Source organism: Falco cherrug, chromosome 9 (assembly GCF_023634085.1).
Source record: "Falco cherrug isolate bFalChe1 chromosome 9, bFalChe1.pri, whole genome shotgun sequence".
Taxonomy (NCBI): Eukaryota; Metazoa; Chordata; class Aves; order Falconiformes; family Falconidae; genus Falco; species Falco cherrug.
Window position 1 is genome coordinate 53393005 of NC_073705.1, and position 27442 is coordinate 53420446.

The 27442-nt window shown below is 41.5% G+C and overlaps 1 protein-coding gene across 4 annotated transcripts in view; it reads left to right on the forward strand.

Annotated features, from left to right (window-relative positions):
- Positions 1–438: 438 nt before the first annotated feature.
- ZRANB1 (zinc finger RANBP2-type containing 1) overlaps positions 439–27442 on the forward strand; it is a 46745-nt gene continuing 19741 nt past the window's right edge. Inside the window, exons 1-4 of one of the 4 annotated variants that reach the window (XM_055719629.1) lie at positions 439–703; positions 1780–1894; positions 13628–13725; positions 14435–15333. In XM_055719629.1, the coding sequence (XP_055575604.1) occupies positions 14520–15333 (814 nt within the window). In that variant the 5' untranslated portion in view covers positions 439–703; positions 1780–1894; positions 13628–13725; positions 14435–14519. The remainder of the gene's footprint in view (positions 704–1779; positions 1895–13627; positions 13726–14434; positions 15334–27442) is intronic. The other 3 variants (XM_055719627.1, XM_055719628.1, XM_055719626.1) reach the window with 3 other exon arrangements.

The window sequence follows — 27442 nt, forward strand, 5'->3', positions numbered from 1 at the left end:
GTTTCCACCTCTAATGCGTTCCTTACCCCCGACGCTGTTGACCGAGGCGGACCCAGGTTTGCCTCAGGGAGGGCCCCGGCAGGGCCGAGCGCCAGCCCCAACGGGGAGGCCGCTGGGGGCCGGGTGGCCCCGAGGGGACCGACCGGGCGATGCGTGAGGGAGACGCCGCAGGGCGGCCGCCGGAGCCCGTGGGCGGTGCCGGGAGAGGGCCCGCGGGCGGCGGGGCCGGCACGGAGCGCGCTGCGCGGGGCGGCCGGCGGGGCAAGGCCCAGCGCCCCCGCAGCGAGGCGCCCCAGCGGCAGGGATGACATCACCCGTTCTTCCCAAAGAGGCGCAAGCTGATTGGCGGAGGGGAGCGAGCAGGCTCCACCAATGGGCGCCGGGCAGGCTGGCAGGCCGGGCTGACGTGCGGGCTCCTGGCCGTATGGGGGTTTATTTTGCTTTGGGCCGCTCCAGCCGCCGCCATTAGAGGAGCCCGGGGAGCGGGGCGAGTGGCTCCCCCCGCCGCGCCGAGTGGGAACGCCCGCGGCCGCGGCAGCCCGCCGCGTTGGGAGAGACCATGTCCTGAGCGGGGAGAGGACGCCGCAGCCAGCGGGCCGGGGGGGGGGGGGGGGGGTCGGCGGCGGCGGCGGCGGCGGCGCGGGGTGCAGGCGGTTTGCAGCGGCGAGCGTGTGCCCGAGGGACGGCTCCCGGCGGCGGCGAGGTAAAGCCCCTCTCCCTTACTCGGGCAGCGCTGGGGGAGGACGGGGCACTGGGGGGAACAGCTGGCAGCCCCCCCGCGGGGGAAGGGGGGGGGGTGGCTGGCGGCGGGGGCGAACCGAGCCCGCCCGCGGCGGCTCCCCGGCCGGTGACCCGCCGGGATTCGGCCGCCGCCGGCGGAGCGGGGGCGGCCCGGCCGAGGGGCCGTGTGGGGAGTCGCCTCCTCCGTGGCCCCGTGACCGGCCCTGCCCCGCTGGGGTCACCGTCCCGCGTGGAAGGGGGCTCCGCTCGGGCAGCGGGCTGCGGCGTGCCGCCCTCCGCCCGGCGAGGCGGCGTTCGGCCGGCCGTGCCCCGGCGGCTGGAGCCTCGCTACAAAGGCAGGAAACTCTGATTTCTGTCCTGTGGCGGCTTCTCCCGGCGCTGGGCTGCGGTACCTCGGTCTGCTGGGGCGAGATCCTGCCCCTGCTGCCTCCCACTTCTTCCCTCCCTCCTCTTTTTTTTTTTTTTTTTTTTTTTTTCCCTTTGGAGCTGCCTGGTTGGGTCTGTGTGCCCGATAGGATGGGTGATGGGAGCTGCTGGCTTGTGCCTGTGAATTTTGGGTTAGCACAACTTCCATCATGCTGCCCCTCGTACGACACCGCGTATCGTCGGTGCTTTATCAGGAACGGAGCGCGCCGTGGGAGGTATCTCAAAGCCGAGCTCGCTGTTGGGAGCCGGAGGTTAAAAATGATGAGAAAAGTTTCTATGAACGAGTGAGGCAAACCCCTTCCCAGCTTTCTGGCTCTGCCTTCGCAGTCCCACGCTGCGGCAGCTGGCTGCCAGGGGAAGGTAAACTTCTCGGCGAGGTCAGAGTGCCCGCCAGTCCCGGGGTCCCCCCGCTCCCGGCGCCCCGCAGCACCCAGCCGCTCTCCCGGCAGCAGCGGGGTGGGAGAGGTGATGGGAGACGATTCATCTGGGTCTCTGTAGACACAGCGCAGCCGCTGAGAACTTCTTGTTGCCACGGTGACTTTCAGTGATAATAATGACAACTTTTTCTAGAATTCTTGGGAGCCGGTGTAGTACACAAATGTTGTTTGACAGGCTTTGTGCTGTGCTTGAACAGTCTCTGCTCACTAGCAACCTGCTGTGTCATAAGTGGTGAAGCTGGCATGTGAGTTTAACACGTTGATACATTTGTTGATGCACAGATTGAAAGGTGAGATGTCTTCTGTCTATTAAGTTCCTCCTTTTTCTAATACGTGCTGTGTTAAAGCTCATTCTGGTGTGAGAAGAGCCTTGTAAGAGTAGTTCAGGAGATATTTGTTGCACTGAAGTTTTGCTCTCCCTTCTGCTTATTTAGCATTTGGTCTTCGGGGACTGTAGGAAAGATTTGTGAATCCTTTTTGGCTGGTTTTCCCCCCCTCCCTCTCCTTTTCCAGTGGTTACTCAGAGGTGGGGAAGCAGGTAAGCAGCAGGAGGTGTTCTGGAACTCTTTCATTTGCCTCCTTCCGAAGGCTGAGTTGAATTGGTGTCTCAGCATGCGGAGTCTAGCATGTCATATGTAAAAGATCACTTTTGATTTAATTCTGTCACAGCGTTAAAAGAGAATAATGCTTTTGGATGTGTTGCATTTTGTAGGATTTGTGAAACTAATTACGTGGTGTAACTCTGGAAGAAAAAAAGAAATTGTTACCTTTACTTCTCTTATGCTGCTTAAGTGAGGACTGGCATATGGGGATGACCAATGAGGCCATGATCTGTTATTGTAGAGTTGTATCCATTAGCATTTTCTCAGAAGTATAATTAAAAACACTAATTTAATTGGAATGCTCAGTGGCGTAAAACATCAATGGGATTCATCACAGAGGCATGACTTAAATGGGAGACTAGTTAAAATGCAAAATTGGTCAGGGCAACATTTTCAGTCCTATTTAACCTTGTGTACAGCCTGTTTGGCCTTGTGTATTGCCATGCTAATTGTACATCACGCGATACGTAAATTCCTTGGGGATGGGAAATCCCATCCGTCTTTGGTGTTCTTTGCAAGATGGATCTGTAAATAAGTCGGAAGTGTAAGTAGAAAATACTTTACTGATTGTAAGGGAGTTTATTTTTAATACAGTCAATCAAATAATCAGATGTACTCTTAGGCACTTTAACGTGAGATTTACAGGCTCCTTCATGTGGTATTAACTTAGGTGTTGGAGTTTCTCTTTCCAGCTTCCCTTTGCCATACCGGTTTTGCACTGGGTCAAGATTGTACAGAACTTCAGGTCAATATGCTCTTTATTGTGATATACCATCTACCAATCACAGCAAAGCATTTAAACTGCTACTGCCAGTTCTGTTAGCAATCTCATGCCCCTTCTTCCCCCCTAAGTTTGAAGACTTGGTTATTTTGAGCTGTTCAGAATTTATGTCAACAAGTAATCCTCATTTTAACTGCATGAATTATGTTCCACAGTCTTCTGGTACTAAAATGGAACTAAACTTTAGTTTGGCAGCTGAAAATGGCTGGCTTAGCTGTGACAGAGTTCTTAGTTTTTTATTTTTTTTTAAGTAGTACTGCATATGAAGAGGGGAATGAGGCAGAGTTGAAAGAATTTTTTTCAACACAGCTGATGAAGAGCTTACTGCTTCACTTGTCAAATGGCATAGCTTGGTAAAATCAGTTAAATCACAGATAATTATAACTTTGTAATGTCAGTTGAATGGAATTTGTTATACCTTAAAAAGAAAACTTCTATCTTCTAATTAAGATCTCAAACATTAGGAATTCAGACGCTTTCCTGGTACTTACTCTTTTTCATAGCACTTCTTGCATAGCTGATATTGCTTTAATTTGCACAGGATTGGATTGGTTTTGTGGCTGTGTGTGATTTTGCAGCATCAGTTGCTGAAGCGCAACTTCTCATATGTATGTAAATTGTTTTGGAACTTTCTTGAAATACAAGATTAATGATAGGACTGTTACCTTTTTGGTGTCCTACAGTTAACATACATTAAGAGAACTTTTGTCAATTCTAAGAACTCGTTCTAATAATACAGGTGATTTTGTGTTTCCTTCTTTTGTGGCATGGGCAGGTTTTCAGAAGCTCTGCAGTTGAACTGTAGTTGTATCCACCTAGCATTTTTTAAAACACCTTTTTTTCTGTGCTGCTGTCCCATTTATGCAAAACCTCATTTTGCTGAAGACCAGGAGAGGTGTTGGAGAGGGTGGAGCATAGAATGAGTGCAGTGACATTTGAAGAAGGAGCTGTCAAGAGGGGGCTGATATGGAGACCTTGGTTCAAGAAGGAAGACGAAATGGTAGTTTGTTGTGGGTTTTTTGTTTGTTGGTTTGTTGTTTTTTTTTTTTTTTTTAGGAGGCACATGGGAGGGTAATATGTTGGAAATAGCATAGTTACTGGTATGTACAGAGCATCTTGCCTGTGAAGCAGTCATGTTTGCAGCCCTTTTGCATCTTCTGCTGTACAGCAGGCATAATTAAGTTGGCATTTTTCCCTTCAGTTATTTGAGTTTATCGTGATATGATCTGTTCTGCTAATAATAATGCAGTAGTATTTTTTTTTTCTTTCCCCAGTAAGGTGGATTTTTTTTTTTTTTTGCTAAGAATGGCTGCTAATTTTGCTTGTATTCACATGTGCATTTTAAATTAAGGAAAATACTCCTAAAACAGATGCTGGAGAAGGCACAGAATTTACATCTGTCTTTAAAGGTTGAGTTCAGACTTGATCTGAAAATACTTGAAGTAATGAGAGCTAGGTACAAAATGAATACCAGGTGTGCAACCTGCTGTCCAGGGGATGGGGGTCTGAAAGTATGGACCTGTGTCTGTTTTGGTAAGTGTCAGTAGGGCTTCTTTCTGAAACTATCACCTGTGAGCAAGGAGGCAACGGTTTTGTGTGTGTGTGTTTTTGGGTTTGTTTTTTTTTTTTTTTTTTCTTCTCCTTACTCCCACCTTGCCAGAAGCCAATTGTGGTGATGTTTTATTTGGGTTATGTTTGCCATTATTATTGTAAACAAATGTTATGGTTTAAAAATCCTCCATGTGATTCTTTGACTTTGATTTCATTTAGCATCTAGTCTTGAGTAGCTGTTTTTAATGAAACAGAAAAAGTCAGAGTTGGCGGGGAGTTTACAGATGTTAAGAAAATTTTTCTAAGTTACATTGGAGTTTTGCTATCTTCCAGAGATAGTCAGGAGTTAGTTTTCTTGAGTTAAAGAAGATTGTCAGAACCATGGTTTATGTGACACTGGAAAGAAAAATAAACTTGAGTGATCAGTTTTGTTTCCAGTAGATGAGAACTATTGTGATCAAGTAATATTTTATGTAATCTATGATCAAGTGGCTTTGAAGTTGCACACACTTTTGTAGGTCTATTCATTTGATAACCGTGCGACTCGGTGCATTGATTAGCTGGGAAGAAAAATGACTGTCATAGACTTCATAATGTGGATAATTCTAGCAAAAAACAGGAAATTTGCTTTGTGAAGGTGATTGTGGGTTTAGGAGAGAATCCTGTTTATTGTGGTTGTAAAGACTGTAAGTGCATTGTGTAAGTGTTGATTTGTACTTCTTTCAGGCTGATGGGCTTGAAAGTATTTCTTCTGTCTCCATTCATCTTCCCAGTATCTAAGCAGGGATTCAGTAGAGACAGCTGGCATGTTTATTAGTTGCTGCTATCTGAATACTCCCCTGAAACAGCTTCAATCTCCAGGTCTCAGTCTCAAATCTTCTGCAGCTACAGGAAGTGTTGAATATATACTTGTTTTCATGCTAGGCCTTTATTTTTTTTCTCTTTTTTTTCCATTTTTTTAGTTCATGCTACCATGGTAAGTCAGGAGTACTTTGTACTAGGTGTCTTAACAATATCTGATCATCATGTTGTCATTTATGCAATCTGTCGGATGAGCCTGTGGATTTAGGTTTTGGTTGTAAAGGCTTCCCTTTACTGTGTGCTTGTTCAGAAGCTAATTTTTATCTTGCTGAAGGGTTGCGGTGGTCTGCTGAGCTACGTACATCAGTTTTGTTCTCTGCATTACTGTTTAGCTTGGCGGAGATAAAAATAATTGTCACCTCATGGCTTTTAAATGGTTTATTTCAAGAAGGTTGTTCAGTGTTGTCTCTAGGAGTAAGTTACTCCCCACCCCTCAAAAGCAGAAGGTTTACTGTTTAGAGCTGTTACCCTGAGATGCTAAAAAGTTTCAGAGTACATTGTGGTGAATAACTTGGGGGTTGCTGGATAGTTATGAGCAAAATGCAGGTTACTAATCATAAGGCTAAAAAAATAATTATGTCTTTCCCCCCCCCTCCCTAAAACTGATACCACTCCTTCTCTAGGAGGAGTTTGAATTTCTTTTTCTTGTGGTATTGGTTACTAGTTCTTTGCACTATGTGAAGCAGTGACACACAGAGTAGTGGTTTTTATGTGTGCTGTGATAGTAGCACTTTGGCTTCTCTTTTTACCATCCCTCCCCTTTTTCAGTATTTTGCTATTTACCCAGTATTTAAGAAGAGCTGGCTAATAGTGTAGCTTGTATGGTTTACTAGAACTAGTCTTAAATATAGCCCAATTGCACATGTGTATACCGACGTCAGTCCTTAACTGTATCTGCAAGTGGTTTGCCATTAATTAGGAGGAAACTACACAACAGTTGATGTTGAGTGTGTGTTTCCTTGTTTCATTTGGAGGCAGGTGGTTTTTCTCCACCAAATGGTGACTATGTCTGCATGTAGCCATGATCTAATTTATGATCAGCCAGTACTGAGGAGGTCCAGAGGATAATTAGTGGAACTGAATGTCAAATGTACAAGCCTTAATATAATGTTCCTTGGTTGTTGGACAGGTTTAAGTGTTTTCAAGTTTGATGTGTGACTCCACAGTGTGTTTTTAGTCAGAGCATGACATCTGGTTTTCCTCATCTTGTGTGAGGATGGCTGAGATCTAAACAAAACTGAGTCACGTGTTTTAGGCATATAGTCTAAACACAGATAAACTGTATTTTTGTATTTGATCTTGCTTCTAATAAAGAATGCCCTTGTTCAACTTCTGTACTTTGTCCAATGCACATGTCTTAAAAATGAAGTTTTAACAATTCTGTTGTGTTTTATTACATATGTTGCTGTATTGTACATCTTGAGTCAGTATTTATCTGTTGCTGACTGTTCATGATGATCACATTCATTAAATGTTGCTGGCTGTATTTATGTGAATATTTCATCAGAGCTCATTATTTTGAGTCACTTTGCTTGTTTTTTTGATTAGGGTTGTGTGGGAGATGCTGTGTATTATGTAACTGTTGATCTGCTTACTCTCGTTTTACCAAATGGTATTGATTTCTAAGTAAGTGGTTGTATTTGGTCCATCCTAATGTGTAGTAACATCTCATTAAGTAGTTGCTCACTTTCAATTGAGTTTAAAACAAAACAAAACCAACCAAAAAAACCTGAAAAATGTAACTCTCTCCTGAAATAAGAAAGAGGACTGAACTGCAAGCTGCTACAGCAGTTAAAGTTTTCCTTGCTTTTAGTCACAAATTTAATAGAGCTATATGTAGTTTGACCCAGAGGAGTGAGTAGCAAATAGAATGGAAACTTGCACTTTGCAAGTTACGCAGCAACATTAACTGTAGTGGTTAAGAGCACAAAAATGCTTCAAGGGATAAACATCAAAATAAAAAAAAGACAGCAGAAAGAGTGAATGCTGAATATTGTCAAATACCTGTTAATTCTGTGATGAGTTTTCAGCTTTTGTGCAAGAGTCTGTATAGTTAGGTCTACACCCTAACCTGAAGTTCACAGTCAGATCTTGTATTTCAGATGTCTCCTGGGATCTGTAACCTCCAAAACGTTTGACTACTTACTGCATAGAATGTTTGCAAAATTAGCTATCCTTTTGCATTAAAACTGCATATAAATTCTCTTGCTTACGAAAAGTCAGGCTTTAGGGTTTATTTGAAGTGATAGCAGTTGGGCTGGAAGTGTGGATGGAATATTGAAAAGAAAGTTGAACCAAAACCAGCATCATTTTTCTGAATATCATAAGTACCTAACGCAGTAGACTTAGGGCGCTTTGAAATGAGATGCGTATCCATAAATCAAAATTAAAACAATTTTTTATTAATTATATATAAACAAAGCCTGTCAGAATTCACCCAATGAACATACTTCTGAATGTTTTCGAAAGTTTCTACTTTGTCAGAATTACTTTGGTTAAGGGAACTGCATTTCTTGCAGCGTTGTTTCTTTGTGAAAGATCAAGTCTTCTGGATTTTTAACTAATTGCCCACTTGCAACTTGTCATACACTCTTATGTGTAACAAAGGTCACACCTACAAATCTGCAGTGCAGAGTATTTGTTGACAGCCCAGACTATCAAAATTGAAGAAAAATGTTAAAACTCATTTAACGTACTAGATTGTAAATAGTTACTCAGTTATGAGCAAAATATTTTCAGTTTTTCTTTTCTCGTGCACCGTTAATGTTACAGTTTATAGATTGTGTTGTGATTTACATAGCAATGATTTGGTCTTCAGAACTGAGATATGTGTCAATCTTAATGACGCCTGTCTTAAGACAGCAACATTCTCCCTGTTATCCATGTTATTGGGAGCAAAGGAGGAACTCTACTACTCGGAGGAGAGCAAAGGTGATACTTCGTGTTTTGAGAGCAGTGCTCTTACTGGGATAAGACTGGGAAGGATAATGTGGTTTGACAAGAGCCTCTGTCTTCCAGCATGGTTCTTGCTTTTTATCTGTATTTTATCAGAAAGGGCTTTTTTCTGCGTTCTGTGATGATCGCAGCAGTGAGAGGCCAGTTCCTGCTGTCTGCACTGCAAATAGCTGGCTGGTGTTCTGTAAAGAAAGAAAAATTTTGTAAGCAAAAACCCCCACCTTGTAGAGCAGCTTGCAGAAAACTATTTCGGTGCTCTCTTCCTGAGATGACAGAGTATTTTCTCCTTTCTGCTGATCTGTTTGGGACAGTGTCCTTTCATTTCTAAAGAACTGTCCTAACAATCAAAGCAGCTATGCTTACTTGTTAAATTCCTTGCTTCAATGTATTCAGGCTAATAAAGAGAATGCTTCTACATTTGTGACTTTGCAGTAATCTTTCCATTCTTTATTATAATACATAATTATTGCCCTTAATGCAGAGTTTCCAGATTCAGCACTGATTTGATTTGGTTGTCTCATTGACAAGGTCAGTGTTCTTAATTTTTTAAAAAACTAATATGCAGAGATGACAATGCAACTTGTTGTTGGTTCCTTTCTAACTATAGAAGCTTAGGTTCGAGTTTTATGCTTTTAATATAATGATCTGTTGCAGTTTATGCCGAATTCTTGAGAAAGCAGTCATGCAAGAACAGAATAGCTAGCTGAAGGTGGAGTAAGCAAGTATAGTACGTTAAAAGAAGAAAGCGTTAGTAAAATTCCACCCTAAATTACTGGGTGAGGCAGATTTAGGTGAAAATTGATTCTTAATACTTGGCAATAAATTTCAACTAGATTATTTAAAAATGTCAGTTGTTTTTGTTGAAGTGTATAGACAGTGTGATACTTCACAAGGATTCTTGGACCCAGATAACAAAAGTGAATTTGAGCCAGTTAAATAACCATGTCTTTTATGTAGCAAATCACTGGGGAGGTTTTCAGAGAGTTTACAGCTTTGAAAGAAACAAACTGGCCTTTTTTACTTAAGCTTGTGTACAGCTATGTTATTTTCTAGACCTTCCTACTGGCTGTATTAAAAAAATTTGCAAAATTTTTGTTTGAGCCCCTTGGTGCAGTTTATGTGAGATTTAGAAAGACACTGTGGTCAGGGTCAGCAAGAGCGGCAGTGTTTATAAATGTATTTGGAAACAGTGAAATCAATCCATTGCTTTGTTTCTGACTTTGAACAGTTGACTCGAATTCATCTTAGGCATCTCTTAAAAACATTCTGCAGTTCTATAAAACAAAACCAGCTGTAACTACCTGAATTCAGACTAGTGCATATTTTATCGTAACCATTTAAGGTGATCATCCAGATGTGTGTTTTTAACAGGTTCTCTTCTTACAGCTTTAATTAGAAAGTTTATTTGTGTATAAATGAACTTCAGTTTTCTAAGAAGCATGGTAATTTTTTTATGGGTACTTGGAAGAGAACTTGAGGTGGTGGTGTACAAAGGGGAGCAAGTACTTCTGCAAGTACGTCAGACTATCTAGGGTTAATCATAGGCAGTTTTTCTTAAAGCTGTTTGCCCATCCTGTGTGTATATAAACTCCACAGCAATGTTATCCAGCTGTTAGTGAGCAATTACAGCTGTTAGACTGAGACCCGTTATTGGTAGGTGTACATTTAAAAACACCATGTTTCATCGTACATAAGGAATACAGTCAGTGAAAGTGCTGCTGTTTGATCTTTTGCTTTGACTCGCAGTCCTGTTCCTCTGCGCTCCTTTTTGTGGTCGGGTGTGTGAGAGGTGTTACCGCTGCACTGCTGAGCTGCTGCGGTGACAGATTCTGCCTTTGGTTATAGGGTCCTCTCTTTCAGAACAAGATGCTGCCGCTTATTTTGTTCCTCCGAAAAGTTGCTTCAGTGTTTCAAAATAAAAATAAATAAACCAGCCCGCTTTTCTTTCTGGAGCAGCCTGAGAGAGGCAGCTAGGTCAGGGGGAAGAAGGGTGGATTTCTTCTGCCTTGCAGGTCTTGCTTGAAGGCTTACGTTGATACCTAAGCTCTCTTTTCCGTGCAAATGCAGAAGCAGTTAGATTTGTTTGAAAATCTGTACATGTGAGCAAAATGAGTTAAGGTGGGAACACTGATTCGGTCAGTGTGATTACACGAGGTTTCTGCCAGCACAGATGCCAGCACCAGCCCAGCAAAAAAATCCATAGTGTAGACTGGTTTAAATTGGTGTCCCCTGTTCACGGGGAAGGGTTTGATTGTTTAATGAAACAGAGCTCAAAAATACCTTTTGGACACTGAATAACTAAATTGAGAGGAGTATAATATAACCTGTCATAATAATGTTATTTAAGGACTTCCCAACTGGGAAGAAACTGATGTTTCTTCCTGATTTCTCTGTGCCATTTTGCGTTTTCCCATGCACCTAAAAAGAAGACTATTCTTAAAAGCTGAAACAAAGCAGAACAAAATTTCATTTGTTTTAGGAGACCTTTTCCAACTGACTTAATTTAGTAAAAAGTGGTCTGATAATGCATTGATTTTTCTTTGTTACTTGAGAATACATTAAGATCTGATAAATCCTCTTTAATGTACTGAGTTACTCTACTAACTAGTCTGTCCAGAAGGTATTTAGCACACCATATAAACTGATCAATTGGAATCTGCTTGGAGTTTTGTGGGCTTTAATTTCTTGTCTGCTCATGTTTTTTGGACATACGGCATGCACCTGCACTTCACAGTCACTGTTGCGTTGTTTCTCTGTCGGAGGAGGTACTACATGATTCAGCTTCTCCTCTGTGAAGAATCTAAAATAAGTTAATTTGAAGACAGAGTGGCAAAGAAGTAACTCTGAAAAAATATAACAGTCTTCAAACTGCTGGGTGGCTGGATGATAATCCTGTGTCACCAGTAAATCAGATGGTTCTGGTGTCCCTGGGGTGGGGTGCAGCTGGGGGTCAGACCAAGACCTAAAGGTAAAGAACCCCCTGGTAGGTGGAAGTGCTAAGTTGCCTCATCTAGCTGTGCTGTAGTGGGTGTTGGCAGAGCTATCAAAGAAGAGAAATTGCATTGCTCCACTGAGCCTTTTCATCTGCTTTACTTCATAATAACCCGAGGCCTCGTGTTCAGAGGTAGTGAGCTCATATCTCGGTGGCTTTCGAAGCTGCAGATACTCAGCCTCTCCAAGAATTACATCTGAAAGCATCTAGCTTTTTCAGGAGCGCAGAGGATAATTGCAGCTAAACCCCTAATCTTACAATATCTAAGAAAGCTTTTCTGTCACTCAACATGCACTGTGCTATTTAGTTTCATAAGTAGTATCTCTGTATTTGTTTAGATTGTTTTTGCAACCAGCTACTTTTCAACTTGAGCAGCACTCCCCTTTCCCAGCCTTAATGTCAGTAAAACAGATGATGCTTTGTTTTCTTGCCCTATCCCAGATGTGGGTTGGGATTTGTTTTCAGTGGGAACTGCTTTGTTTAAGGCTTTACAAACTAGGGCAGGTAAGAGACAATTTACAGTTACAGATCCCTCTCGGGCTTCGTCACACATTGTATATGGATCTGGCTTTTGGTTGGAAGCATAACCTGCTCAAAACATGCCAGCTTCTGCTCAGGTGGAAATTATTCTCAAGCTTGTGTTGGGCATCGCCGCATTGGGACAGCCACTTTCTGATTGTCCTCGGTAGCAGAAGTGAAACTGCTCTTGGTGGTTCTGTTGGTGGCCGTTGGCAGATGTGTGCGCGGTGTGCTGCTTCCTTCTCCTTTCTGAAACCCACGTTCAACTGTCTTACATCCTTAAGTAGAAAGTGTTAATATCTCGGGTAACTCTACTGTTTAACATTTGTGAATAGGCTTATTCTCTCTATAAAGTAATTTAAAAACTTATTTTGGGAATTGAGGGAAAAAGCCTTGACCAAGTGGCATAGATAAATCTAGCATATAGTGTACTCATACAGGAGGTGTTTTGGTAAAGCTTTAGTTTGTCTATGGAGTAGAGAAACTGGTTTTTTTTTCTCCACGTTTCTGAAAAGTCGTCTTTATGAAGTCACCTTTAGTAAAATCAAGTTGACTTTGCATTCTCGTGTATATGTATTTTTCACTTATTTTATTACAGGTAATGGGGACCCTAGTATGATCTCACTGCTTTTTTTTCCCTTACGCATGGCCATGGACGTTTATGAGGAATGGTGGAGCGGAGGCAGTAGGAAGGCTAATTGTACCGAGAAGGCATTCCGTAGTTTGACACGGCTTTATAACGTATAGGTGGGAGTGAAGTGTTCTGCAGGCTGTTCAGACAAGTGATACTAGAACCCGAGCTTGATGAGAAAGTTTGATTGTGTTCCTGATTGCTCATCTGCTTTCATGCAGCATAAATATGGATTGCTGCTGAAAAGGATAGTCCTACCCTTTCCTCTGTCCTGGCCATGCGATAGCCCCTCATTCATGCAGCCACCTGATCTGGCAAATAGATCAGCGTTGAGCTGTTGGAAAAAAAACCTGCGCTGTGTGTTGGAGCCCACAGAAGGGAGATAGTAGGAATAAGGGTCACAAATTTAAGTGGACATTTAGCTATGCCTTGGTAGAGCAAGGTGCATGTGAAGGTATTTCGGTGAAGAGTGTACTAACTCATAAAACATTTCCTAATCGGAGAACAGGTATAAACTACTTCTTAGTTTGATGTGTCTAGTTTTGATTTTAATCCTGTTGTGTAACTTTTTTAGAGTTTTTGTTTACTAGACTCTGGGTGTTTTTGTTAGCCGAGAGAGTTGCAATATGATGACTGAGAATTCTCAGTCATTTGATATGACAAATTTATTTTTTTAACAGTTTTGCATGTTTTAAAAATAGCACATAATTGTCTCATACGTGTTGGGTAACTATTCTGTGGTAACAGAGGAAATAGTCTATACATTCGTCTGTTTGTCCTTTATCTACCTGCCTCACTCTTTCCCTCTGCTATGCTTTCTATGCAAAGCTTTTTTTTTTTTCTTCCCCATCCTAAGTTTCAGATTGCAGTAAGAGTGTTTGTAGATGTTTTGATGTGAATTTGACGTTGATTGGATAATAGTTCTTCAGCAGATTGATTGCTTGTGTGGTGACTGGTTCTTTATAAATATTGGTTTATTTTAACCAGTCTATATGTTAGTCTCAGCAGGTCATGACTGCGTTTGAACAAGTAAATTGGGATCAGTATAGGTGTGGCATTTAATAATTAACTTTCTGGTTACTCAGGTCCAGTAGGAAACCTATAATGAGTCTGTTTTCATTTTGTTTACAGGAATAGTTACCTGCTTAGTCTCATCCTTCATATTTGCCAATCTGAGGAAAAGGTCTGAGCCAGCATGAGGACAGAATCCCCTCTTCACTAGAGAAAAAGTGAGTTGTAATTGGATTGAAATCTGGATTTGTAGAACAAAAATACTATGTTAGCTTGCCAGCACACACAGCTTGTGCTTGCTTCCAAGTGGTATTTTAACTTTGTAACAGTACTGTTATGAGTGGTGTCCAGTCAAGGCCTAGTCTTGATTAAGCACATGTATAAAATTTTCAGATGCGTGCATTTTATGTAAACTTGTACACCTACTTTTCCAAAAGAACTGATTCGTTGTGTAGCTGCTCACCTGTTACACTCCTTCCTTCCAAATCTGGTGAGGTCTTGTAATAGACCTCACAAGATTTAGGCTTTGTGCTCCTTTTCTTGTACTGCTGTATTCATGTTGAGTTTTATTTTAATAATTTAGTATGTAGCTTGTTTCTGTAGCCATACTGGTCTCTTCTTCAATATTCTCAGTGCTTAAATTCAGAAAACAGATACACATTGTTTGGAAGCCTTTGTGCAAGTTTAAGAAACTTTAGAAATGCAGAGCTGAGTTATCTTACAATTTCTGCACTAGGTAATCCTGAAGTCTGCATTTAAAGTGCTGTTAGCTCAAGTCTTATCCTTTTCATAGTGTTTTTTCTCCCCCTAGGTGTTTGGATAGTATCAAGAAAAAAGGATTGCCTGTTTGCCCAGCCTGATTTTTATATTTGGTGTAGTACACATCAACTGGATTGAGTCTAATTTACTTTTTTTTTTTTTAAACAGAGCTCCTATACAGCCAGTGTGTACTAATGATGTGTTCTGATTACTTAGCTTTCTGCCTGACGCAGTTAATTTCAAGAAGTGCACGATGACAGAGCGTGGAATTAAATGGGCTTGTGAGTATTGTACATATGAAAATTGGCCATCTGCAATCAAATGTACCATGTGTCGTGCTCCAAGACCTAGTGGAACAATTATCACAGAAGATCCATTTAAAAGCGGTTCAAGTGATATTGGTAGAGACTGGGATCCTACGAGCACTGAAGGAGGGAGTAGTCCTTTGATATGTCCAGATTCTAGCGCAAGACCAAGAGTTAAATCATCTTACAGTATGGAAAGTGCAAATAAATGGTCGTGCCACATGTGCACGTACTTGAACTGGCCAAGAGCAATCAGGTGTACTCAGTGCTTGTCTCAACGCAGGACCAGGAGTCCCACAGAGTCTCCTCAGTCTTCAGGTTCTGGTTCAAGACCAGTCCCTTTTTCTGTTGATCCCTGTGAGGAATATAATGACAGAAATAAACTAAACACAAGGGCTCAGCACTGGACTTGTTCTGTCTGTACATATGAAAACTGGGCGAAGGCCAGGAAATGTGTTGTATGTGATCATCCCAGACCTAACAACATAGAAACAATAGAACTGGCGGACACAGAAGAGCCTTCTTCAATCATAAATGAGCAAGACAGAGCTCGATGGAGAGGAAGCTGTAGTAGTGGTAATAGCCAAAGAAGATCTCCACCTACAACCAAACGTGAATCTGATGTGAAAATGGACTTCCAAAGAATTGAATTGGCTGGAGCTGTTGGCAGCAAGGAAGAACTTGAAGTGGACTTCAAAAAACTAAAGCAAATTAAAAATAGAATGAAAAAGACTGACTGGCTGTTTCTAAATGCTTGTGTTGGTAAGTTGTTTGCTGCTACCTTATACCGTTCTGCCTGTGGTTAGGTATTTTGGGAGAATGAAGAATTAAAATGTAAGCTTGACATTTTGCAATGGAGTTTTTTAATCTCTGCATTTTAATTTTAAAAAGTAAACCACATGTAGAAACTCCTGCAATAGTATCAGCTAAAAGAAGGTGTAGAGTTCATCCATAATCTGAATAGTGTTGGACGTGTTTCCCAACTGTGCTTGGATTTTTCTGACCTTTTGTAGAAGTGGATATCCTTGTAATCAAATCCTGTAGTTCTATGTAGTCATTGAAAGGTGGAAAAATTACAAAGGCAGTCTACAGAACAATGTAATGCATATGGTACTGTAAAAAATGCCATTACTGGATCATTAAAATTACTTTTCTCTTTGCAATGGTAAGATTTGCTAGCAGAATCAGCAGCTGCAGCTTGGGAGTATTTGTAAACAGTGTAGAGCTTGCAACAGTACAAGATGCTCTGTCAGATGTTAAAAATAACACCAAAATATGTAGCTCCAAGAAATTGCATGTGTAATACTGACCTTGAAAGTAATAATGTTGTATTAATACAGCTACTGTGTTGTAAATGTTTACAGGCTCTCTCGAAGTATTTTTGTAGTTAACTGCTTCAAAAAATTCAAATACCAATTTTGTTTTGCATTTTAGTGCTTTCCTAAGGAAATTGTGGGTAATTCTCCCAATGCTGTTAAAGAACAGGGACATGTGAGAGCAGGGTTTTCTTCAGTTACTGACCTTGTGGGTTAACTTTTGTGCTGTAACTTCCCAGAAGTAGATACCTTGTGGCCTAGTGTACATGCAGGTTAAACGCTTGGAATACACAACTATTTTTAGAGTAAAACACTTAATGTGAAACTCTGGCACTACTAGTATGTCTTGTACTGTTCCTTAATGTTTCATGAAGTTACTCCATGCTTGTTATAGTAGAGGAATTAATTTGTGGAGCTGCTTCGTTTGATAGATTTGATCAGGTGTAAATTTTTTAATGGGTATCGTGGGTTTGGTTTCTCTGAGCTAATAAATGTCCCAGTTTATTTTTGTGTTGCGTTAGTAGTTCGACAAGCACATTTCCTTTTGAAAATAGATGCCTCTGTTTCCTGATACCTTCAGCTCCTTACATGCTAGTAGATGCGCAGTGCTTTCTCCTTCTGAAATGAAGCAGTTGGAATTCTGTATGGTATTTTCTAAGTCATTGAATACCCAAGACCAATTGTTGGAGGTCATTCCTTCGCCTTACAGGAGTCTATTCTGATACCAGTTGTATTAAATGTTAGACTTTTTTTTTTTTTTTTTTTTTACTCTTGCAATGTTACTTAAAATATTTCACACTTTCTAATCTGTGTGGGAATGGTTGTGTGTATATTTTAGAATGTGAGTTTTAAAAGTATTTAGTGTGGCTTGTGACTATAGTTGTGCATGAAACTCAAAACTATGTTCATAGAAATTTTGTAAGGCAGTAATGGTTTGGTTCTTTTAAAATGAAAATAGTTTGAAGGGATGTTGAAGGGATCTTGATGAGAAAAGCAGAATGCAAATAGACTTGTGTGCTGATTATTATTATTTTTTTAAAAATACTGTTGTGCTGAGAGATTGCATAATTTCTTTCTGTAACTTGAACACTTACTATACTTTGACTTTTTAACTGTGCGGGGATGGGGGAGTTGTTGGGGGAGGGATGGGACCAGCAACCAAAGCTGTTAATTATCCTTCATTTCAGAATTTCATTTTGCATATCATAGATGTCATGTTTTTTCCAAATGTTTGTTGTAGCTGGAATAACCTTAGGAAGATTGATGAAAGTTTCATATATTCTTTTGTGGTTGTCTCTGGACGTTTTGCAGAGTGTATTGATACTGGAAAGGTGTACCAGTTTAACCAGTATTTTTAAAAAAAATTAAAAGCAGTAAGCCACATTTGTGCTGGTTGTTTTATTGTCTTAGTGTGACATACTTAAAACAATTTAACTATCAATTGAACAATTTTGCCTGAAGCATATGTTTTTGTCATAGAAATCAACTGAGTTATGGTGACTTAGTGAGTTACTGTTCATTAGCAAGCTGGAGCTCTTGTGAACTTTTAGCTGACCTTGATACTTGTAAATCCTTGTCCTATTTTATAATTGTGTTTGGCTAAGTCCATCAAGCAAGTTTGTGAAAATTGATGGATTAAGAGTTGGTGTGTAGTCTGTTACCATAGTTCAGCTGACAAGTGGTGACTTGTTAGTATTTGGTAACTTCAGGCTGTGCAGCTCCAAGTTTAAGCTCCGTCGGTTGTGGAGGATCCATTTGTTTTGATTCTATCTTATGTAGGAGAAATATATCAGTTTAAAGTTTTTTGGATGTGCAAAGTGTAGCTTTTTCTGAACTCAAAGATTAGAGGAGTAATTCTTGGCAGACTGGTGATCTTTTCTCTTAGGAGGTAGTATTTTTCAAAAGGTACAAAGGAAAATGTTTGATACTTTAGGACAGCTGTTTAGTTGAACTGCATCTTCGTATCTCAGCTCTAGTATAAAATTATTTTTACTAGGTTTTAAATTTAATGTCGGGTGTCATTAAAACCATGTATTGGATTACTTTTTTCCCACATCTGCTCTTTTTAGCTGAAACATGAAGATATCTTGTGTGGATTTAAAAAAGTACCTCTGTGTGTTTGTGGGGTTTTTCTTGCCCTGTTGGAGACATCCTTTAATGCTCTACCCACCTCAGTAAATAAACATGTCGTCAAAGCTTCTATTCCTTGAAATCTAGGCTGTACAGAATGTGAAGAGTGCAACTCTTGCATTCCAGCATAGTTTCCTTGATGGAGTGTATCCTTTCCAAATCAGGATTAGTGGAGTTCCCCCTTTCAAACCCTGCAAGTAAATGTACTTTAATGGGGTTTTTTTGTTGTTACTGACTTGGTTTTTGCAGCAGTGGATGTATCAGTCAAATGATTCTTTCTCAAAAGGATGAGATTTTTAGGACCAATTTGTTTGATTAAAATTTATTAAGATCAAAACAGAATGTCTAGTAAGTATGGCTGTTGAATAGCATGACTTGCTACAACTGCCAGTTTGAATTACAGTGAGAAATCACAAATGTCTTCTGCAAGGACATCGAGGCTTTCTACTGTACTGGCCTAGTACAAGGTTAATGTGAAGTCCAAGGTGACTCATTTCTTGGAGGAGGGAGGGAAGCTAATGTATATTTGAAATTAAGCTCCGTTGTCTTTTATATAACTCGCGGTATCTATGCCAAAGAGGTTCGGTGGCCTGTGGGGCTTAGGGAATCTGACATGCAAGAGGAGCAGTCCTGCTGTGGGGCCTGGTGAAGCTGGTTACAGCTGGCTGTGGATTTAAGCAGTACAAATGGATGAAGGCGGTCATGACTTTAAAAACTCTCAGAGTTTGTTTGGGACTTACAGTTCAGCTTCAGCTCTTGCTGAAGCTTCCCCTCTCCTGTCACTGCAGGGCTGGGTTTTGCAGCGGTGCTAGCAGCGCGTGTTAGCTGCAGGGCGCTGCTGGGGCTTCCTGGGTTGTGTCTTCAACTCCTGAGCTTGAACTGCAGCCCACGGATGAGAAGAACTGCATTTCTTCTTTTCGTTTCTCCTCCAACCCTGCTTATGAACTGCTGTAAGAGAGTGTGCTCTTCTCTTTCAGCTCAGGCCGGTGAGGTAGCTACTGCCATCGTGGGCCAGAGTTCCTCTGCTGGGGGTGGTGGCCTCAGAGCCAAGTAGGCACGCGCTCTTGTTGGCTCTGTGGAAGAAGTGGATAAGAGTGTGTTTCTTAAACAATCCAAAATATTTAGAGCAAACTGCAATGAATCTTGTTTTGCAGTACATCCTTAAAAGGACTGTTAGTTCATTCCTGGTATTCCTCCATATGTGTCTGCTTAGTTTTTCCTTTGTCAACTACTTTATCTCTTTTATGTTTGTTTTTTTTCGTTGTCCTTTTCTCCCTTCGGTTTTCTGAAATAGTGCCAAATGTGTTACCCAAGCGTTCTGAAACCCTGTGGGAAAGGAGAGTCATTCTGTCCAGATACAGGTATGAAGTCGGCCGGGCAGTGTCCCAGGCTGCTCTGCAGCTCCAGGAGATGTGGAGGCCACCTCCTGCCCTGCGTCCTGCGGAGCATGTGGCTCTTCACTGACAATAAAGGCAGCCTGAAGGGACTGATGCACCAAGGTGCTTTCAGCTGGCACTGCCACCCAAAAGTGGTCCTCCTGACTGCTTGTTTCTGTCCTCCTGGCGTGTTTGCATGTGAAGAAGTGCATCTGAGACTAATCTCGCTGAAAATGAAGCTTGATAAACTGGATTAGGCGATATTTTTGTGTTGGGGTGTGGTGGTGGTGTTTGTTGGTTTTGCTGTTTTAGTAAACCTAGACTAGTTTCCTCGTCCCATCCATAGTAGAGCTGAGTCTTGATGGGGCTGTTTATGCTGTAATGAGGGATTGTGAGGATATGGGTGGGAACAAGCTGCTGGAAGCAGGGAAGGGTCATGCACCAGCCGTTGCTAGTGTCAGTTTAGGCTACCTTGAACTGTTTGGGGAAATAGAGCATGAATTTGTGACCGGTGATTACCTGCTGTGCTGGCCTTGACTCAGTATGGCAAACAGTTGCCCGTAGGGCTAGTTGCTGCCTTTCCCTGTTCCTTTGTGATGCTGGGAAGCATGACTTGGCATACTTGTCTGTAGTGTGCCAGGTAACAGTGACATAAGCGTACAACTTTCACTTGGGTAAGAAATCTTGTTGTGTTGTTGTCTGTGTCCTGTACTTATATTCTACCATAAATGCTTTGCTTTTGTGTGTGTGTGTATCTTTGAGAGTACTCTGCAGGCTGTACACCTTGGTAGAAAATCTTAACTCCTGAAACACGCTTTTATTTTGGTCTCTTGGCTTAAAAAAAAAAAAAGACTTTTTTTTTTTAAATGGTTGGTGATATTTTATGTTAAAATGACGGAATAAATTATCAAGTTAAATAGTTATTTAAATTTGCCTTGGAAACACTAATGGTTAACTTGAGTATCATTCATAATTTTCCACTGTCCAGTCTCCCTTTTGGGTGGAACCCTGCAAGCAGCTGATCAGCTGTTAACGCCACAAGGGGTGTGGATGCATCTGACAGATAAGGAGAGGGGATAAGGACATCTTTCAGCAGGTCTTACATGTGTGCTGCTTTGTCCTGTAATGATAGGTTATGAATGTACTAAATGGACTGTATGGGGGGGGGGGGGGGGGGGGAAGAATTAGGTGATAGTCATACTGTCGTGCATTGCATGCTTTAGTTTTAAAGTACATGTCTTATAAGTTGTTATTTTTAAGTTAATACAAGTTGCTGAGGTTAAATTTTTTTTTGAAAAAAATTAGTATATAGAAGGTTCAGTCTCAAGCTGTTGTTACCTGGAGAGTGATCTGCTGTTTGATTGTGTGCTAATACTAAAAAGAGAGGTCCTGGAAATGAAGAATGAGGAGAATGAGCAGGAGGGTGTGGTTAGAGGCCCATAAAGTTTTTTCAGACAATCATTTGTATTAACTGATGTGTCATATTTGTTTGCAAAAGAGTTCTTCCTCTAAGAGGAGGAATTCTTCTCAGACTGAATGTGTTTTGTCCTCCAAATGCTGAAATGGTGGAGCAATTATTGATAACAGATCTTCCTTTATGGTCACCTGATGTGCCCTTGGGGAGCAGTTGGAAGAGGGTGCGGGCTGAGCTCCAGTGCTACAGCTTGCGTGGTCGTACCACCGGTCCTCAGCGCTCTTGATGCTGGAGGAGCGGTAGGATTTTAACAAGTGTCAGAATTAGGTTTTAGTGGGTCAGTTGATTGGCCCCTCACTTACTGTGGAAGGTCACCTTGGCGCTTAAACGAATCTTCGGCTTGGTCTGTAGACGGGTAAGTGAGAGCATGTGGATGATACAGATCACTTGCAATCGTGCCTGTAACAGAAGAGAAAGCAGCACAGGGCTCTGTGCTTCTGATCTGGTGTATGTCACAGAGGGATCTGACTCTGCTGCTGACGTTTAAAATGTATAATTTGGTTGTTTGAGAAGTTTGCCTTCTATGACCAGGCCGTTCAAGGAACAGTAAAGTTGATTGCGATTGTCCCACATAGGAGGCACGAAGACCTCTTTAATATGAAGTGTTTCCTTTTTAGTCTACACAAATGTGAGAACAGATTGTTTACTGCAGCATTGCTACCTTCTTGAATCAAAGAAATCTTGAATCTCTGGGTGGTTTTTTACATGTTTTATCTAAACAGAGGCATCTTCACACTCTTCCATTAATTTAGCAAAACCCTTTGTACTTCTTTTTAGCAGGTATATGATTGAAATTAATTCTCTTTGGTTTTGCTCATTTCATTTCAGCGTAATCCTATTCAGCCTTTTCAAAGATATAGAACGCCTGCCCCGTAGTATATGCAAGACTGCGGATGTGCCTTTCATGCAGTGATGCTTCTAACAGTTGTTGAGGGTTAGGAGCCTCCTGCAGAATCCGCTGCTGTGGGCTGTCTGACCCACTGCTTTTTGCTGCTCTGCAATGGCTCATTTGTCTCCACAGCAGTTTAACTGAGGAATTGAATTGTTCAGGAAACTTTAAACTGACAGCAAATGCTGTTGAAGTGAGGGTTACTAATCTGTGTTCTTACTTGCTTTTAGTCTCTTCTCACTGCATGTTTAAACCTTGCTGTTGTTGGGAACTGTGTGTGGAGCTGGTGGGCCCCTGTCCTGATCCACTGCGCAGTGCTGCTGCCCAGGTCTGCCTCCCCCAGCCTCTCTTCTGCCCTGTAGATAAGCGGCAGAACTACATCAATCTATTTGGAAGAATTTGCCGATTTCATGTGCAAGTTGTGCCAGCCAGCGCACTCCAGGTCTGTCAGAGAGACAGTGAAGTAAATAAAGGCTGCTGCTGTGGTGTTTTCTCTGGAAACTTGTACATCCAGCTGTTCTGAAGTCACTGGGACTGTGCAATGAGGGCAACCAGGATTTAGTTTTCTGGATATGCCTGTAAGCTGTTGCTGGTTTTCCAAGTTTACTTAACTGCACTAAACCCTATAAATATTTACATGTTCTAAAGAATAAACTTAACAGCACGTTAGCTGAAGTAGTTTGGTTTTAGCAGCTCCGTTCATTATGGGCTTATATGAGCAAAGGCAAGCAATATTGATGCGTAATAAAGAAGATAGTTGTAACAGTCATCATAGGAGCAAAAATGCAGGATCAAGATCGTACAAATAGTTGTTATTGGGTGATTAATATTTGTAAAATTTAGCCTTCTTAAATAATCTCCTTAATCTCTGTTGTGTATCATCTCACGTGCACTGAGATTTCATATTCCAGATCTGTGCTATTTGTAAGAGTTGGGGCTTTACTAGAAAAAGAAAAAACCTTGGCTGCCTGTGCTGTGGAAGACTTCCAATAAAAGGAAATGCCTGAGTTGCAAATGGGAACACAGTTGAACCTGTAAACGTGGAATACTAACTTTGTATTTTCTCCTTACTTGGGTGCAGCACTTAGCATTCTGTCCTGTCGCTTGGGGTGTCAGGCTGTAGTCATGCGTATGCATTAAGCAACGCAAAACTTGTTGGGAGACACACACAGAGTGATGTCTTCAGTTGCAACACCAAACTAACATTTCTGGAGTCCACTTCAAAGAACAGCTATTCTTGCTGTGGAGCAGAAGTAGACACTGAGTCATAAGGATCTGTTTGCATTTGTGTAGCTCTTATGGCTAATCGGAGCTGTGCCCTCGCAAGAGGTCTAGCTGCTGGAGCACTCATGGATGCTGTGTGAACAATCTTAAGACAGATGCCAATCTTTCTTTTGACATTTTAACAGTCTGAGGAATGCTGTGGGTGTCAGTGGGGAGTAATCCAATTGGCATGGTGCTGTATCAGAACGCGATTCAGAGGCTGCTTGTGTAAGTAATCAGGCACTTGTGTGTTATGAAATGTAGTGAATTAGAACATCAGTAAATATTTCTGCAATATTTTTTGTAAATAGTGTTTTGTTAAGCTTTATTTAAATAGACTTAATGAATTGGAGGCTCTCATTCATCTGACAGAAATCAAAGCTATTGTAGGAATATGCCTCCTATTGTCAATGAAAGCATATTAAGACCTCATTTTGAAGTGGCGATACTGAATTTAGGAATTGCAGGCAGTTCTGATGAATGTTGCATGTAGGCAAGTTTATCCCATAGTTTTGGGGCAGGATTTGTGTTTTCTGGTTCAGATTTCTGGCAGTCTGCCTGTTAATGCTATATATTTGCTTGGTGTTCAGTGCAGGCTTGGACTGTACTGTCAGGCTGGCACCTAATGAGCCAGGATCAAGAATTTTCCTTGTTTTGAAGCAACCAAAATAGAGTAGATACTTGGCGGAACGGCTAAAGAGAAATTCGGACTTACCTTGCTGTGGCAAGGAGAGGCCAAGGAGACTTGCAGTGACCATAGAATATTGTCCCTGCAGTAGTGATGTTCTGGGTACCGGGGTCACGGTATTTCAGCGCGGGTTAGTACCAGGCGTTAGAGCACGCAGCAGTTTTGCAAGAGGAAGCTTCTTAAAAAGAAATAGACTTGTAATGGGCTCTATGCAAAAAATTATGCCGAGTGAGTTCCGTATGGTTTGATTTTGTGTCTCATGCTCATCTGTTGAGGCTCAGTTACAAAATAGTTAGTGCGTCCAGAAGTGAGTTTGTCTGTCTGGACTTGATCTAAAAATTGCCTGATGCTCCCCCCAGCCATAAATAGTCACTTGGCTGTTTGGATTAAAGAACAGAGGATGACCAAATATGATGCTTGCACATAGTCACATCACCATCCCTCCATGAGCTGTAACTGTGCTAGTTTGAAGTGTCATTTAGCACACCATCACTGTTCTTCACTTCTAGATAAAAGTATTGCCAACCCTATACCTAAAAAAAAATAATTTACAATCTCTGTTTTTTAAATAAGGCCTAGAAAGCATATGTGGTTTGCCTGGTTTTGATGTGTTGATCTTTAGCTTAAACTTCAGCAAAGTTTAGAAATGTACTTTTAAAATGACAGCTTATATAAAAATTTTAGTAGTTAATTCTAGAACATGGGGCTCTTAGGAATGTCAAGTATTGCAAGACGTGGGAATAAACTGCAAGAACTGGCAGTGCTGTGAAGAGCACATGTCACTGATTTGGATCCCTATCGCAGCTTTTAGTAGTTAGCGCTTGAAGGCATTGCCAAACCTCACATGACTGCCTCTCAGCATCGGTCTTCGGCCTCAGTTGTTGCTGTTTGAAGAGTGGGATGATAATAAATTGCCTTAGCAGCTGAGGGTCAGGGACTAAAAGAATAATTACAAATACAAATTGACTGGGTACTGACTTAAGTCTGTGGTAGCACATATCGCTGTATGTGCTTGGCAAGCTGGCCAGCTGGAACTGTTGCCATGATTTGGGTCTGATCGCCTGTCATTGAAAGATCATTTTTGGGATGTTTGTTTGAAATTAATCTGTGATATTTGGATTGTCGAGAGTGGCTACCTGCCTGTCTTAGGTGGTCTTCAGTATGTTTGTCATTGGGTGGTGTGGTGGAGTGTGCATGTACGGTAACAGGAGTCCTTCCTGTGTCAATACAAGTGGTTAAAATACAAAAGGGCATGAAGTGGCTTTTAGTCTTCAACAAAATATCTTTCATAAATTAATGATAAAAAATTAAGGGTGTCATAAGATAGAAGAGAATTTACTCGTCTGTCAAGGTTCTTCTTTCCCTGTGGATTCTTGGGTTTGCCAACAGCTGAACTTGGGCCAGAGCTGTAGTATAGCTTGTTTTAAGAGAGTGGGTCATGGAAATTAATCTGACTTTGGTTACTTACTATGCAAAAAACCCCCCAACAGGTCAGTTTGCTGCATTTGGTTGGAATGATGTATCACAGGCAGCGATGGTATTGCCTTATCAGTGGCATAAATGGGATTGCATGGAAATAAAATGCTGCGGTTGGCATTCTTGTTATGGATACAGCATGTGTTGACAAAAACGTACCTTTTGCTTTGGTATGTTTTGGTTCCCCTCAGAGCTGGAAGTATTGCAAGAGGAGCACAGCTATGTTCATCACGTCCCATGCTGCATTCCTTTGATGTGTGTTTTGGAGAATGTCTTGAAAACCAATGACTTTTCAGTGTTCATTTCTCTTCGCTGAAGTAGCTTTTATCCATAAGCAGCAGCTCCTTTCTTTAAAATCAAATATTTTTTCATCAGCAAAGTTCTAAATCTTATGGAACAAGAACTAAAATTGGACAGGCATAAGTAGTTCTCTAACTCATCTGGGGTGAGTACACAGGCAGGCACTTAAGCAGAATGAGGCATTGGTGCTGGGGTGGAGTGGGAATGAGTTCCTGTACAGGCAGACCAGAAACACGCAACAAAAACCCTAAGAAATTGTCATCCCATATTGCTTTCATTCTGGCCTGGCCTGTTAGGATTTTTGGGCCCTTGATGAATAGGTAGGTGTTGTCTGATTGAAATTTGCAGTTGAGTTTGTATTCTGGAACTTCTCTGCTTTAGACCGCTGTTAAAATGAATAATCTAACTTTTATTTGTAGAGGCTTATGAAGTAGAGCTGATAACTTTGTCAAGAAACGTCTTGCACTGATAATCCATTTTCCCCCCCTGCGTTTCTTCGGAAAGCTTTACAATCTCACTATTGAAAATGATAGACTTTTTGGCCGAGCTAAGAATCGCTTTCCTAAATCCTGGATTAACCAGCAACCCAGCGGTTAGTATGCTTCTCTAGTAGTAGGCAGTTCAGTTTGTTCTATTGGGGTTTTGGGTTATTTGGCTTTTTTTTTTTCCTGCCCCACCCCCCCACCCCCACCCCCCCCTTTTTGGTCCTTTGTGTGGTGGTATTTGGTGCTTGTTGGTGGGTTTTTTTGTGTGGTGTGGGTTGTTTTTTTGGGGTGGTTTTTGTTTTTTTTTTTGGTGTCTGTTTGAATCTTGGTCCTGAGCGGGAGTGAGTGCCCTGACTGAGAATTACCTCTTGCCCTTCTGAACAGTTTTTGAGTCTTGTTAAGCAAACTGAGTGAAGGATAAACTGGAGTCTCAGTTTCTAGCCTCATGGCCTCTGCTCAACTGCTGACTCTTAGGAGTTGTTAAGGAGGTTTATCTGCAGAGAATGGGAGGGGGTTTTCTCATTTGCGATCTTGAGCTGCTGCAAATAGAGCTGCTTCTCAATAGTGAATTTGAAGTCTTCTATTTACATATCTACTAAAGATGGCTTTAAGATCAATTTTCTGTTTCCTCAGTTCAGTGTTACACTATTCTCTTATGAAGCCCATATGTAAAATAGAACCTTTATATTTAAAGGGATTTCTAAATTTAGAAAGTCTAATACTGGAACTGATACTGTTAACACTACCGCATCTTGTTGATGGTGTATCCTGATAATTGCAGCTAAGGAATGCATTCAGCGTGAATGGGCTTGATAGGAAGCATGGTACAGAAACTAGAATTTCCCAGGGACTCTAGAAGACATTAGGGTTCCCCTTGCATCTTGCTTTAGAAAGCGTATGCAGTGTGTGTGTGACTTTAACTCAGTTTTAATAGAGTACCCTGAGTGATAACTGCCTGAGTTCGATTAGTAGCAGAGATGGTGAGCTGAAGAGAAACTTTGTGTTCTGAACCCTTTTCCAACACTGCTTTAAACCATGTGGAGGGGGGTTGAGACTTGTTCCAAAAATCTTTTGATAGATCTATTTTTTGTAGGTCCAGTAGTCTGTTTTTAAGATAATTTAAAAGGGAAGATATAATAATTGAACTAATCTCTGTCCTATGAATTAATGACTTTCCTTCAGCACTGCTGATCAAATGAAACCAGTGAGTATGTTGCGCTAGGTATTTCATCAAGGGTCCTCAGCACCACTTCGTAGCTGGCCTTTGATCTGCTGTATCTTCCAGCTAGTTTGCGTAGTGGAAATGGTCTAGGAGGTGAGGTAAGTCTAAATATTTTATAATGTCTGTTCAAGAAAAGAAATAAAAAGCAAGTTTCTTGATATGCAGTTGGTCTTTGTATGTTGGGTCTGTACCAGAATAGATAGGGTTAAGTAAGATAGCGTGATCCAGAATGGCTCATTCACTAGCTAAAAT